This window comes from Otolemur garnettii, unplaced genomic scaffold (genome assembly GCF_000181295.1).
Source record: "Otolemur garnettii isolate 467f Iridium unplaced genomic scaffold, OtoGar3 scaffold00063, whole genome shotgun sequence".
In the NCBI taxonomy this organism is placed as follows: domain Eukaryota; kingdom Metazoa; phylum Chordata; class Mammalia; order Primates; family Galagidae; genus Otolemur; species Otolemur garnettii.
The window spans coordinates 886277-901601 of NW_003852458.1; the positions used below are offsets into that span (position 1 = coordinate 886277).

Genomic DNA, 15325 nt, shown 5'->3' on the forward strand with positions numbered 1-15325 from the left:
AAAAAAAAAAAAAAAAAATTCAGATTGCTATGAGGGTGCAAATGTTCAGGTTACATTGTTTTCATTTCTAAGGTAAAGTTTAAATTGTAGTTAAGCCCTTCACCCACAGGGCACATACCAATACTTTAATTATAGGATAAACCCCATGGTTCCATATAATAATTAAATGCCAATATTGATTTTTTTTAATCCTAACGATGAAATGTATACCTACAAGTAAACTGTGTGACTTATCACAACATATGCCACCACCAAAGCAGATAAGAGGAAGCTTGGAGGTATTCTTCCCAAAGGCTGAACACAGCAAATTCTACCACTTGACCCTAGCCTGTGTACTCATTTCCTTTCCTGTAATTCTCACGGAGCGCATCCAATATCAATCATGACAAAAGAATCAAGTCCAGAACCAAAGAATAGCTAGTTTCAGGGATCTTCAATCAGGTATAAATTCCACCCATAGGAAAAACAAAAATACTTATTAGTGAGTCTGTTACATGTAGCTGAAATGTTTCTCTATTGAGTTCACTGAAGAAAAATATATTGCCATTTGGCTCAAATATGAAATGTATGTTCATTAACGCCTCCAGTTCTACACGATATAAATTGCAATATAAATTTGAGTCATCAGTCCAGAAAGTTTGTACACATCAGGACTCTATCTGTATGGCTGCTGGAATATTTCCTTTGAACAAGTACCTCCCCATGTGCTACAAAGAGGCAGGTGCATTTGAAGGACAGATGTATCTTTATCAAAAGTGAGGAGACTGAGGGCCAGCACAGTGGCTCTCGCCTGTAATCCCAGCACTCTGGGAGGCCAAGGTAGATAGATCACCAGAGCTCATGAGTTCGAGACCAGCCTAAGCTAAAGCAAGACCCCACCTCTAAAAATAGCCGGGTGTTCTGTAGTCCCGGCTAGTCAGGAGGCTCAGGCAAGAGAATTGCTTGAGCCCAGAAGCCTGAAGTTGCTGTGAGCTATGATGTCACTGCACTCTATTGGGAGCAACAAAGTGAGACTCTGCCTCAAAAAAAAAAAAAAAAGCGAGGAGACTTAACACTATTAAGTAAGTTCCTCTAGACACAGAGTAACAAAATAGAACCTGAGTTATAAAAAACAATTCATGGTCGGTGTTCCATTTAACCTCAAGGAAGTATATGCTCTATAGAAATTTCCTCAATTATAAAAATCCCAGTGCCAGATGCCTTTAAAAGGAAGAGATGTTTGGGCGTAATTGTGCTCTGAGAAGCGCCATCACCTGGCAGACGTCGGAACGGATGCCGGTTTTCCAGAATCCTTGGCTACTCAGCTCCACTGTTACTTCTCGCCTCATTGTGTTCTTCTGTCGTATTTTTTGGAGTGCTTCCTAGAACAGAATTAATTACGATGAGTAACCCAACAGTCATACAGCAGTATCAAGCATTAGAAAATACGCTAGATTCATTTAAATTACCCTTACATTCAGGTATGCAAATCTCTTCATGCAAAATTACAATATTTTGGAATTGGAATGGAGGCCAGGATGCTCATAGCCTTGGGTATAAGGCAGCCTTTTCCAGTAGCTAGATTAGAAAAAATCTAAACCAAACCTATCATTCTCACATATCTGAACAAAATATGCCCTTTCACTGATAAAAATAATGCAATGTTTGGCATTTGAAATTGGCATATAAAAATTATATCAAGCCTATATTAAGCATTTACATCTAAGGCAATCAGTAAATTAACCTTCAGCCCATGTCATTCTAAAAGTTGCCTTCTAATTTGCTAACCTCTTACAAAAACTCTCACTACAAGGATACATCTTATTTTTAAAAAATCATGATCTAAAACTTCACCTGTAAGATATAATCAGGAATTAACTCTTCCCTTTCACTGCTCTTCAAATAATTAATTACAGAAAACAATTTTAAACCTATCTGTATGCAATTCAGTAAGAACCTCCTAGGAATTCATATTTACAACAGGGACCATCATGACCTTCACCATCACCTCTACCATTGACAAAGCTCCTACTATAAGCCAACTATCATGGGTGGAATGTTACACGAGTTATTTCAGAAGTCCACACAAGCAGCTTTTTCCTTGGGTGCTCCAACACAGACATTTCAGTCAGCATCTCAGCCTTAGTTTCCTCCTTTCTAAAACAGTTGACTGGTGCAAGTCACAGTAAGTGACAAGGCCAAAATTCAAATACTCTTCCTAGCTTCACAGACTTGTTTTTCCACTACAAAATAAAACTTCATGGACACAAAATCTATGTTGATACTGAACCCATTTGTTCTTAAAGCTAAAACATAAGCCAGGTGCACCGCCTCAAGCCTGTTAACCTAGCACTTTGGGAGGCTGAGGCAGGAGGATTGCTTAAAGCCAGGAGTTCCAAGACCAGCCTGAACAACATAGAGAGATTCTACCTCTACAAAAAATATAGAAATTAGCTGGGCATGGTGGTATGTGCCTGTAGTTCCAGCTACTGAGACAGGAGGAGTGCTTGAGCCCAAGTATTTGAGGTTGCAGTGAACTGTGACGCCACTATGTCCCAGGAAAATAGAATGAGTGAGACTTTGTCTAAAAAAAAAAAAAAAAATTTTTTTTTTAAACTAAAACATAAGTGATTCTGGAATACAAGTATAATTCTACCTTTAAGTAAAGAAATACAGAATTTGGGATATAGAACTGCATAATTCAAGTCCAACTGGCAGACCTTTTATAACCTTAAAGACCAAGAAATCTGAGTAAGATCCAGTGTTGAATAATGTGTAGTCTAATTAAAAATAAAAGGCTGATTCAGCAAATTTTAAGTTTTCTTTAATTTCTATGAAAGGTATATCCAATTCCAAAGGTAGCAATCTATTATGAAACTGGCCTTTTCAGGGATAAAAATGCCCCTTGATATACTAAAAGATAAAAAAAATCATATCAGTATAATAACGTGAGGGAGGGAGTAAAGTCTGATTTTTAAAAGATGCTTTCATCTTGTTCCAGAAGTATAATGTGATGAAACAGTCTTGAAATAAACCTGAAATACATCATCACTAATGACGAAGAACAGGGTTCCGCACTGACCTCCCTCTGGGCCAGCTTCTGTTTATCAGTTTGTTTGACCTTGGGACTGTTTGCTAGGAGATGCCGTAGTTTCACGTAACTCTTCCACAGTTTCTGATACCTAAAGAAAAGGACAGGGAAACATCTTAGACACACAGAAGGTGAATCTAAACTGGAATAATGCCAGTTATTTGGACAGGCCTGCTCAACCATACATTACATTCTTTTGAATATCTTTAATGGCAGCAAACCGTCAGTCTAAGGAAGAATATCATTTGGGGGTCAAAGGGCAGGATGCCCAAGAGTCAACTGGAACCTGGTGATTAAGTTGATCATTATTTATTGAGATTGAAAATGAGGTGAGACTATGAATGAACCTCTGGAAAGAATTTCAAAGACACAAAAATACTTTAACCAATGAAAACGTGTCCTGTTTCTCATTGTTACCTTTTTGAAAGCGACAAATTTTATTTAAATGTGTACGTTCTGATGTTTGTTAAAGACGACTTCCTTAATAGGGAGACTGTCGGTCTCTGAACTGCCTATACCGAAAGTAAAAGTTGAAGAGCATTGGAATAGAGAGCCCCATTTGTGTCAATACCCACACCACAACGCTGTTTTCATTTTTCCACTGGAGAGGGGAAAAGACAAACCACAACAAAAATGAGCATATTTGTTGTAGTCAAATATATGATAGACTCAATCCGTCTACATGGTTAAGGCACCCTGGAAACCAAGAGCAGACGCAGCCTGTCATCCGTCCGCAGCCCTGAGAGGCCCACAGAGCCTCATCACATTCTACTAACATTCTTCTCACAAGAAGGGATTTCCAGAAGATTTTCTGTCACATTAAACTGCTCCTTTCTTGGCCTTAACTTGGCCTTTCCTTTCTTGATAACATTTGTTTTTAGAGAACTGAGAAAAGAAAGAAGTACTTACACAGTGCCTGGTTCACTGCTTCATACTTTTATACAAAGGGGGGGGAAAAAGAACAAAACCCTTTAGCCTCTTCTAATATACGTCAGCCAGAACTGTATTTATGAACTGAAAATCTCCCGTTCCCTTTTCTCCCATTACGACTCCTTTCTCAAAAAAAAATTAACTCAGGAAACTGTTTGCCAATATAAGAAATCCAAACAGCCCTGAAGAATGTAACAGTACTATCTCCATTCCCACACATCGTTATCTTCTCCCAAAAAACACTAACGTGCCAGTGGAAAAACCCAAACGTGGAAAGTACGTCAATGCTAAGAGTAAGAAGTCACGTCTCCTACTTTGAACACAACCCTTGACTTTGCATGGGATCTTGAGTTCTTATTAAGATGCCCCCCAAAATAGAACTCTGCATAAATTCGGCAGTGCTAGGAACCAATATGGTGCTACTTTCCTCTAGAGGGCACTGAAAAAATAAAAAATAACAACAACAATAATTATTATCATGACAAATAGATAAATAGTTCCCTATAGTTTAAAAATATATAGGATTTGTGTTGACCAAGATTTCCAAGAATATTTGATTGTATAATAATTTCTTGCATTCAAATACGTAGAGAAAATAATTCTTCAGGAGTTAGTGAAAACGTTTCATTTGGTAACCTAAATTTGGAAGCACGGCTTATTTCTGTTCATAATTTTTAAATAAGAAAATATCCACTGGAGGATATTCCTCTGCTAATTCAGCTGTTAGTAGAAGGTGAAATTGGCTAAGACAAACACCGAGAAATATCTTACTGTGGGTCTCCTGCATAACTCAACTGTGCAGGGCGTATCCCAAAGTGGACGATAATCGGAAAAGTAATCACATCGGGGTTGAACTGTTCACGATCCAGTTGATCAATACGGACAGAACTCGGTTTCTAGAGAAAAAAAAAAATCAAAGCCATTTATTCCCATAAGAAGTCTTTAAGTATTGACTTGAACCTAAGTAGGGAAAAAATTAATCGGATTTTTTTTTCTAGGAAAGACTCATCCCCAAAGGGAAAAGGTCATTTAAAACCCTTTAATCATAGCAGCTATTCTATCTAAAAACTATAATGTCATCCCTGTAAATGAGTCTATGCCATTTGGCATAATGAACAATGGTTTTGTCCTTTTTTTGCAGTCGGCATGGAAACCTTTAAAAATTAAACTTTTAAAAGGACACCCAGTCAGATATAACTTTTCCTTAACCTCTCAATGGCACAGGGAAAGGAGTCCACAGCACAGGAAAAAGCTGTGCTATCTTGTTCTGCTGTGATTTCACATTACAAAGGCACAGCTGACTTCTGTTCAGGATGCACAGACAGACGCCTCCATTTAAGTGTCTTTTCCCGGTTACTTCTCAGCACACTCTGTGTATTCCTTTAATTCCACACCTTTAAATTAGAGGGTATGGCAGAAAAAGGCCAATCAGTTTCTCTTATTATGCTCATGTAGGACATTTCTGTATTTTAACAGAGAGCCTCATACTTCTTTTTTTCTTTTTCTTTTTCTTTGAGACAGAGTCTCACTTTGTTGCCCTTGGTAGAGTGCCATGGCGTCATAGCTCACAGCAACCTCAAACTCTTGGGCTCAAGCAATCCGCTTGCCTCAGCCTCCCGAGTAGCTAGGACTACAGGCGCCCACCACAACGCCCGGCTAGTTTTTAGAGACAGGGTCTCACTCTTGCTCAGGCTGGTCTCAAACTCCTGAGCTCAGGCGATCCACCCACCTTGGCCTCCCAGAGTGCTGGGATTACAGGCGTAAGCCACCGTGCCCGGCCCCATACTTCTTTTTTTCTTCTTCATTTCTAATAAAGAAAGAAGTAAATGGCTCGTTCCTTCTGGATCATTAGTGAAATGCCTTATTGAGAGCTTAAATTTGTGAAATAAGGTAAAATTGTGGAGAGTATGTTTTAGCTGCCTCTTTGCTTATAATCAACTCTCAGGGAAATCCCTACTTAGCACATTGTGGGGTTTTGGACTCAGTGGCTTTGAGGCTAAGGCTATAGAACAGTCAATAAGGTCTATTCTGTTCCACAACAATGCCCAACAACTAAAATCTGGTTGGCAGCCGGCTTTGTCCAGGACAGAGCAGTTTCGATGCTAAAACCAGGGAAGTCCCCTGCTACTGGGACAAGCTACTCACCCTAACTACACCTGTAGTTGGAGGTGACAACTAGGTGACAAAGAAGACCAATTTATGTGAACTTATCCATATTACTTAGAAAACAACTCAAAAGTTTATGAAGAATATTTAAATGTCATTTAATAATAGAAATTTCACTAGTATCCTAAAAAGTTGGCCCCTGCTCCCCAAATCAGAAAATGCAAAAATGCAACCTAATAAAAAATTATTTAAATGCCTATCAACAGTAGCAACACATTATTGAGGTCTAAGAATTGCTTTCATTATTTTATGCATCAAAGCAGCAGGCCCCACTTTTAAAGCCTGAATTGGGCAATAGATGAATGCTATTTAATTATTCATGTTTCCAGGATTTTAAGGCTATAGTATCAACACAGGAAATAGTGACTTAAAATATCTATAGTATCTTTAAATTTATGAGGATGATGGGGGATGTAATAAATTCTAGACTTTGGCCACATCCTACAACACTTACCATACTGTCTTTGGGTAAGAATAAAAAATATTCTCACTGATGACCAAAGTATTCCCTGGTAGAGGCAAAGAGCTTAGGGGAAAAGATTAATTCCTTTAAGTTCTGCAGAGTAAAGTATTTAATATTACTATAATAGCTTGAAAAATTTAATAAATGTCCCAATATCCTTGCCATTAGGCAATCTTTCAAAGCAAGTACTGCTGATGATGAAACAGTGCCAAGCCAACTTAGTCCCAGAGAAACTTGCACACTTTCCAGAAGGAGGTAATAAAAGGACTTTTGCATAGTACTGAGTTTTCAGGATTATTTCCTTCTTTAAAAATTTAGATAAATACTAAAAAAGAATTACCTTCCACATGTTCTTAAGCCTGACACCCGAACTTACCTTTCCTAATTTATTTCTGATTGTTTTCTAATATTATCCTGCAACCTGACTAGTCTGATTTCCTAAGTATCTTCGAAACAGGCCTTGTACCATCTCAAGTACATAAATCTAATCCTACCAATAATTGAATCTCTCAATTCCTCAGAGACCTTCCTGCATGGTCTAGGAAGCACCCCAGGCAAGCCTGGCCCAGTGATCTCTCTTAAAATTACAGGCTTCACCGACTGGTCCATTGGCAGTGGACACTTCATCAAAGACCCTTTCATATGCACATACCCAGGGTTTTCACCTGGGCAAGCATCATGGACAATAAATAAGCTTCCCTAGCACCTGGCTCACATTTGTTAAGTAGTGTCTTAACAAATGGATTGAATAGTGGCCATGGTGATAGTAAATGTTACCTGCACCACTAGTTAGTTCTCAAATAAGCAATGGGTGAATCAGAAGTCACTCGGGATTTTTTTTTTAACTATAGATTTCTGGGCCCCACTGCCTGGAGCATATGGGGTTGAGTGAGTCAGGGCATCCTACAGTATTTTTCAAATTTTTAATTTTTTTAAAGCTCTTCAAGAGATTCTCAGATTTCAAGCAAACTTAGCTATGCCATGGAAGGAAACGTGGGATGAACACGCTCCCTAAATGTCTACTGTAGAGCGTGGGACTCTTCAAACACAGGAACCACAGTGAACATGTATCCTGCTATCACCCCATCCTCCGACCCAGCTCTAAACCTGACGGGAGAAATATAAATATATGCAACTGTTCAAAGAAGAAAATTAGAACTCACGATCTTACGCTCACAGGGCTACTAATTATAGGTTTCTTTTAATGTTACCTTAACAATTGTTTATGTGGCTTAACAGTAAAAAATTGTATGATTTTCTGGTTTTAAAAAAGTTTAATGTTTAAACATATTTCTCTTAAGCAATTTCACCTTCTGGATTTGTTAATATTAGTCCATACTAGCTGGAAGGTTTCACTTGCAAATAGCAACATGTTGCGTGTGCAGGTATTCCTGTCACAATGGATCCAGAGTTGTTATTCTACAAATCAAGGCTATTCAACAATTGGCAGCTCTTTAAAACACAACAGCTTTTCCTAAATAGATTATTCTGCTTCTTTATATGGAAATATTTTAATTCCCCATTTCTGAACATTTTTATTCTAAGATGCTAATACAGAACTATTTTATGAAACAAAATATTTTAGAGAAAAAAATTATCTGATATAAAGAAAAACGCTATGTTTTATGTCAGAGAACTAGTTATCTTTTAATTCTCTACTTTTAATTTATTTTTACGTTAACAGTTAATGTTAAAAGCTTAGTTTTTGAAACAAAAATTTAAAAAGCAAACAAAAGAAATGGTAATATACGTAATAATGAGAAAGGATGATTAAAAAAGGGCCAAGAACAACAACAACAACAACAAAAAATCAGCTAACAGGAAATTATCAAAAGAAAACATGAAGGACCAGTAAACATTTAAAATATCACTTTTCATCAGAAACCAAAATAAATACAAACTAACAATTGTTTTTTTGTCCCTATCAAAAAGCAAAGTTTTTTCCTTTAAACTAGTACAAGCAAGGAAATGGGTACTCTCATATACGCCCCGTCCGAGTGCACATTTTATAGTACATGTTACGACTGCAACATGCCTTGAAAAGCCTTAGAAATGTGCAGTTATTCAGACAGAGTAAATTTGCCTCTATTTTTCTTGTTCCCTGCGGATAGAGGCCTGGGAGAGGGGCCCAGCCACTGACTGTGCAGCCAACATACCGTGCCAGGGTTGGTGACGATCATGCCTTTGCACTCCTCCGCGTACTTCTGCCACTCGAGCTCCTCCCACTGCAGCATGTTGGCGATCTCCTCCTCGGGCACCAGCGCCTTGCTGCAGCGCAGCAGGTAGAGGAGGATCTGGTGCATGGACAGCACTTCCTTTCCTCCATCTCCCGTGGGGCGGGGAGGGGGAAAAAGGCAACTTACTCGATTAGTAGCAAAACATCAGTCGAAGAGGAGAAATTAGACAACGGTGGGAGAGAGCATGTGTGGAAAGGTAATTTAAAACTTACAGCTTAAACTCTAGGCCAAATAACATGAAAGCCATTCATTTCCTTGATGAACAGTGCTCATAAACCATCTCATTTACTAAACTGGCAACAACAACATTCTAGATGATAAAAAGCTCCATTTGTGAGGTATGAATATAAAAAAGGTGCTTACCTAAATAAATTTAAAACCACCTAGCATAAAGAACCACAGTTTATCATATACAGAACCATGTTATGTCTTAAATATTTTTTCATTCTTTCTAGGGTAACAGATGAAGGCTCTTTAGAAGTGATGTTACTGTCTTAGGGAAATTCTCAGCCTTTACGAGATATTTATGGATGTTTTCAATAAGCTATTGTTGCGTTATGGTCTAATGTCTGGGTGCTAATGTGCTGCACCTGCCATGATGAATAGAGCTGAAGAGCTGTACTAACATCAGAGACGATCATTAAGGTGTTAACACATGGAAAAAAATACCAAGCACGTGAGGCTTACAGAAGTAAATATCACCAAGTATAGGGGATAAAAAGAACAAAAAAGGGTATCATTAAAGTACCTTGGAAAAGCTAACTGATCTGATACTTTGTGAATCAAAGATATCCACTTAAGGTGGGCACTAAGGTGGCACCCGCAGGCTTCTGCCTTCTCTGTGGGCTTAGCTTTTTGACCAACATGAGCAACCACCTTGTACCACTTTTCTGTGCCTACTCCCACCCAGAGGAAGAAAAACAGCCCTAAAGGTGGAGAAGACAATTACTTCCCAGGTTATGAGATATGCTAGGCATAGCCGCGGAGGACTGTGGAAAAATAAGGGAACCAAAAGCACAAGATGGAAGTGATGGGACAGCAAGAAAGAGTGCCCCATTTGAGTGAGAGACATTAGTGGCACTCAGGAATTTGGGTACTAGAAGACAGAAAAGGACACAGTATTTTAACAGGAGCTGCTAGGGGCTAAGAACGTGGACATGCCTGCACATCTGAGAGAGAAGAGAGCAAAAGATCAACTTTTTTTTTGAGCTGTGTTTAGCAGACGATGAGCTGGAACTGGACCACGAAGCTACTACACAGACACTATAGATGCTGGCGTGTATTCATTCGTTCACCAAATAACCATTTATTCACCAAATATTTACTGAGCACTTATTATGCAACAGACACTTTTCAAGGCCCTGGAAACACAGCAGTGACCCTCATAGCCCAAGCCTTGCCTTCCTAGAGCTCATATTCCAGTAGAGAGAATGAGATAATTTAAAAGTTATATAATATATCAGGTCAGGATAAGTGCTATGAAAAATATAACCAGACAATATTTTAAAAGATGATCAGGACAAGCCTCTCTGAAGGGTTGCCGTGTGAGCAAACCTTCAAAGGAGCAAGGGAGCCTGCACCAAGCACCCATGTGGACGCTGAGTGTCTCAGGTAAGAAAACAGTGAAAGCCCCAAGGTGGAGTAGGACTGGGGTGAAGTGAGGAGAATGGGAGAGAGGCAGCAGAGAAGTCAGAGCTCACCAAGCTTCACACAGGCAGGAAGAGCTAAGGAATTTATTCTGAAAATGGGAGCTTGTTTTCCAACGTATGTGCTGGGCACTGTGACTGGTCCCATGTCACAATCATTGGAGGGGGACAAAATACAAGCTCTATGCCCTCAAGGAGTACACAGGTTCATAATGCTTACTCACAGTGATTCCTAGAGGACTCCTTGCAGACATTTTGAAAATAAAGTTCTGTTAAACAAAGACACTAAGCCTTTAAACAAAGAAACTGTCTAAGAAATGACAAAGTTACAAAATGTATCAACCCACATAAAGACATTCTGTATTTACTGACTCACATTAGTGCTCACAGAAGTGAGGTTTTTTTATGTGTCATTATAAAGCATCTGCCTTAAACCCAAATCACCTTTAGTTAGCTAACTTCCATAGTGTTATGGAGTCAATGCTTGTATCCCCTCAAAATTCGTATATTGAAATCTTAGGCGATATGGCCCTACAGAAGCCCTGTTAAGAAGGTGACCCACCATGTTCTGATCTGAAAATGGAGCCTGCCATGATGAATAGAGCTGAAGAGCTGTCCTCATATCATAGACGATCACTAAGGCGTTAACACATGGGAAAAATGTGGTGAATAGGATTTCCGTTAATACATGGAGAAGATCCCCATGAATAGGATTGGCGCCCTGGTAAGAAGAGACAGGAGGCAGCTTGCTTCCTTCCTCTGCTTTCTACCTTGTGAGGAAACAACCCAGACAGCTGTCTAGAACCAAGAAAAGAGCCTTCACCAGCAACCCGACCTTCCTGGAACGCTTTATCTCAGACGACCAGCCTCTACAACTGAGAGAAATACTGATTCTTTCTGAAGCCACCAGCCTACACTGTGTTTGTACTGTACTCCAAACTAAGACATGCGGTTAGGGGTGTGTTACTCAGAGTCAGTCTCAAACACACTTCAGTCCATCTGCATGTGATGTGTGGTCCTCAGTCTGAGGTTTCCCTCTTTGCTAAGGAACCCAGATAACCCATAATGCTGTGGTCTCAGTCTGAGTCCAAGTGGCCTGATCTAAGCAGGTACACAAGAAAATGTCTGAAGCCAGGATATGTAGACTGTATATAACACGAACATACACACAGAACAGCAGGAACAAAGGAAACCGAGAGTTCTTTTCTTGAAAAGAACTGTCACACTACCTGGATTCACTAGAAACTAAGGAATGTATGAACTAGCATTTGGCTTATAGTCTCTGTATTTGAGGACACTCCTCAAGAGTACCTGGGCCTATAAGACAGATTAGGAGTCTAAAATACCATGGGAGAAAAATGTTATTATGCTGTAAGGATAAGAAAGAAGATTCACATTTTACAAGGGAGAGGGGAAACGGTGGAAAGAGCCAGATCCAGGTATACAAAATAGTGCCAGAATCTCCCCACAGGCAGTTATGGCTGGCTGACTCCACGGTACTTCAGATAAAAATGAAATAAACTAGGGCCGTTGGATTTAACATGCAAAGACTGAATGAATGGGCTTCTAGGAGAGAGGAATACTTAAGTCTACAAACCAGGGATCTCGTAAAGCTCAGACTCTGTGGTAAATGAAGGGTACAGGCACTACCCAACTGAGGAGAATACCTACAAGGAAAAGAACCGAGGCGCCAGGTGCTGGTAAGACTGCCAAATACCTACTTTCTAGTTTAGGGGCAAAAATGGATGAGGGAGGAGTGAGTTTTATAGCAGCATAGAAACTAGACATTTAAAAAAAAAATACGCATCAGTTGCAAAGTGGGTGATGCTGAATGGAGAAACCACGAGTCCAAAATGAAATCTGCTAAACACGTCACAAGGCAACTGAACCTGAACCTTGACAAGACTGTGATTCTCCACTGCAGAGAAGCAGCTCAGGATGGACAACCTGACGTGAGGGACCTACCAGGGAAGGGGACGTGAGCCTCTGCTCCCTGTCTGGTGTTGGAGTTTAACCCTCACAGCAATGTAAGGAAGGCACACAAACTGGCATAAAAACTGGCATCCCGCCCTCAGGGGAGGACGGTAGCCCTCACTCCCGGCCTGGCAGAAAAAACACTCCGTAAACATCTGTGGAATGACTTTCGGAGGCAGACAAATCCTGGGCCACTCGCCCTCAGATGGCCATGAATTTGCTCATGTTAATGAATTGGCTCTTTCGGTTTGTCTGCTTTGCCACATGTTTATGTTGGGGATTTATGGAACGATGTCACTGAGGGCTAGGAAGTAATTTTTATCTTCTTGGCTGGAATAAATAGAACATGACATAAATGAGAAATGAGAGCGGGTAAGCTAAGGTTAGCAGGAATTCTGCCAACTCTGGGACTGGAACTGTGACAACGGCTCATTATTCGGGAAGAACTGGAGTTTGTGTTTCAGGGAATGAATCTGGACAGTCATTAATGAACTGACAGACCTTATAAACTGTTTCTTAGAGACCCAATTCCTCCTCAGTTTATATTGCCTGATTATTTATCTAGTTATTTGGGATAAGGGGGCAATTTGTTAAAGAATTTGTGTTAAGTATATGGTTGCTTAAACGAGTTTTTCTCAACTGTGGAACACTCAATTTTAACAAATGTAAAAACAGCTTCCTCTTCCTCCACACTGAGAATAACTGTCTGACTGCATTCCCGGGTCTTCTGTATATCCCTACTAAGACGCCTTTATGTAATCTTGTTTACTAAAAATTAAAAACAGGCATTTTCTACATTTTGCAAATATAAAGTTTTGTCATGATGTTGTATCAACTGGTATTTTTTTTCAAACCATACTTGCCTCCTAGAAATTTTGAGGCATTCTCCTCCTTGGGCCCTTGCCAGCCATACCTGACAACTGCTCCAGATGGGGCAACTTCCAAAAATAAATTTTCTAGACAGTCAATTTGCAAAACTAATCCAAGATTTTCATGGCTTTACTACAGGGGTGATACAATGAATAGGGTTTCCCCTATGTCAGCACTCCCAACCTTTTTGGCACCAGGGACTGGTTTCATGGAAGGCCACTTTCCACAGCTGGGAAGAGCTGGGGGACGTGAGAGGAGGCGAAGCTCTGGCAGTGATGCAAGCCATGGGGACCGGCTGCAAACACAGACGAGGCGTCGCTCACCAGCCCACAACCAGCTCCTGCTGTGTCGCTCTATTACTAGTAGGCCACAGACTGGTACTGGTCCGGGATTGAGGACCACAGCCCGAAGTACAATCTTACTATCTTCTATTATGACCTAAACCAGCCCTAATTACAGTCCGAATAAAACCTTAACCAGGCAGGCGTGATGGTGGCTCACGTCTATAATTCCAGCCTTTTGGGAGGGCCAGGCAGGATTGCTTGAAGCCAGGAGTGTGGGACCAGCCTGAGCAAGAGTAAGACCCTGTCTTCATAAAAATGAAATAAGTAGGTGGTCATGGTAGTGTGTGCCTGTAGTCTGAGCTACCTGGTAGACTGAGGATCACCTGAGCCCAGGAGTTTTAAGATTGCTGTGAGCTATGATGACACCAGTGCATTTCAGCCCCAGCAACAGAGCAAAATCCTATCTCAAAAACAAACAAAAGAGAAAGCAACTTCAGCAAACAGGGTGTATTTCATATTAGTTATTTTGTAACCAAAGGTAAATAGTAGAATAATTTGAGAAAATTCTTATCTCAATAAACTGTGATCACTATGATTTGGTTTCTGAAAAACTGGCCTGAACCAAAAAATGCTTATTTTAAAGTTAAACTATCAAACTTAATATGGGGTAAATTTGTATAAAGCAACTGAGACAGTTGTCTTCAAAATGCATAAACTGACCTGGCATGGTGGCTCACGCCTGTAATCCTAGCACTCTGGGAGTCTGAGGCGGGTGGATTGCCTAAGCTCACAGGTTCAAGACCCCCCCATCTCTAAAAATAGCCAGGTGTTGTGCCAGGGACTACTTAGGAAGCTGAGGCAAGAGAATCGCTTAAGCCCAAGAGTTTGAGGTTGCTGTGAGCTGTGATGCCACAGCACTCTACCCAGGGCGACAAAGTGAGACTCTGTCTCTAAATAAATAAATAAATAGACAAACTACACAAAGGTTACAATAACGTATAAAACTTGCACTTTCAATTAGATGTTGTAATAAATTGCTATAAATAAAAAGCAAATAAGAATGAGAAGACCATAAAATACCCGAAATATACGAAAAGCTGCTCATTCTCATACAAGTTCAACAAACATGCAAATAATAACAGTGAGATGACTTTTTTGCATTATGGGAACACACAAATGCAAAAGGATAGATGCCCAAAACGATTCCTAAACTAGTTACATGGAATGGGAAAAAACAGAAACCTCCAAAACAGTCATCACTAGAGGAACTGCAAAAAAATTAAGGTCCATCCTACCACAGAACACAGCGTAAATATGTAATGAGGCAACAGATTCACACAGAGAACGTCTGAATTATTTCAGCAAAAAAAAGGCAACTTGTACATGTTTACTACATACCACTTGAAGAAAAAAAAGCACAATTCTATTCTTTTTATGTAGGTTAAAACACATACAAGTCAAACCATTTACAGCATTTACTCATTTTCACATGTCCAGAAGGGAGTGTTCACTTTTTTATTCTACACACTTTGGTATGGTCTGTATGTTCATGGGTGTGTTCACTTTTTTATTCTACACACTTTGGTATGGTCTGTATGTTCATGGGAGTGTTCACTTTTTTATTCTACACACTGTGGTATGGTCTGTATGTTCATGGGAGTGTTCACTTTTTTATTCTACACACT

General features: G+C 39.8%; 1 protein-coding gene across 1 annotated transcript in view; it reads right to left on the reverse strand.

Annotated features, from left to right (window-relative positions):
- Nucleotides 1-15325, reverse strand: part of DROSHA (drosha ribonuclease III) — a 127781-nt gene that overhangs the window by 53420 nt on the left and 59036 nt on the right. Inside the window, exons 16-19 of the mRNA XM_012807049.2 lie at nt 8786-8955; nt 4772-4896; nt 3062-3161; nt 1254-1361 (exon numbers count right to left, since the gene is read on the reverse strand). Coding sequence (XP_012662503.1) covers nt 1254-1361; nt 3062-3161; nt 4772-4896; nt 8786-8955 — 503 coding nt within the window. The remainder of the gene's footprint in view (nt 1-1253; nt 1362-3061; nt 3162-4771; nt 4897-8785; nt 8956-15325) is intronic.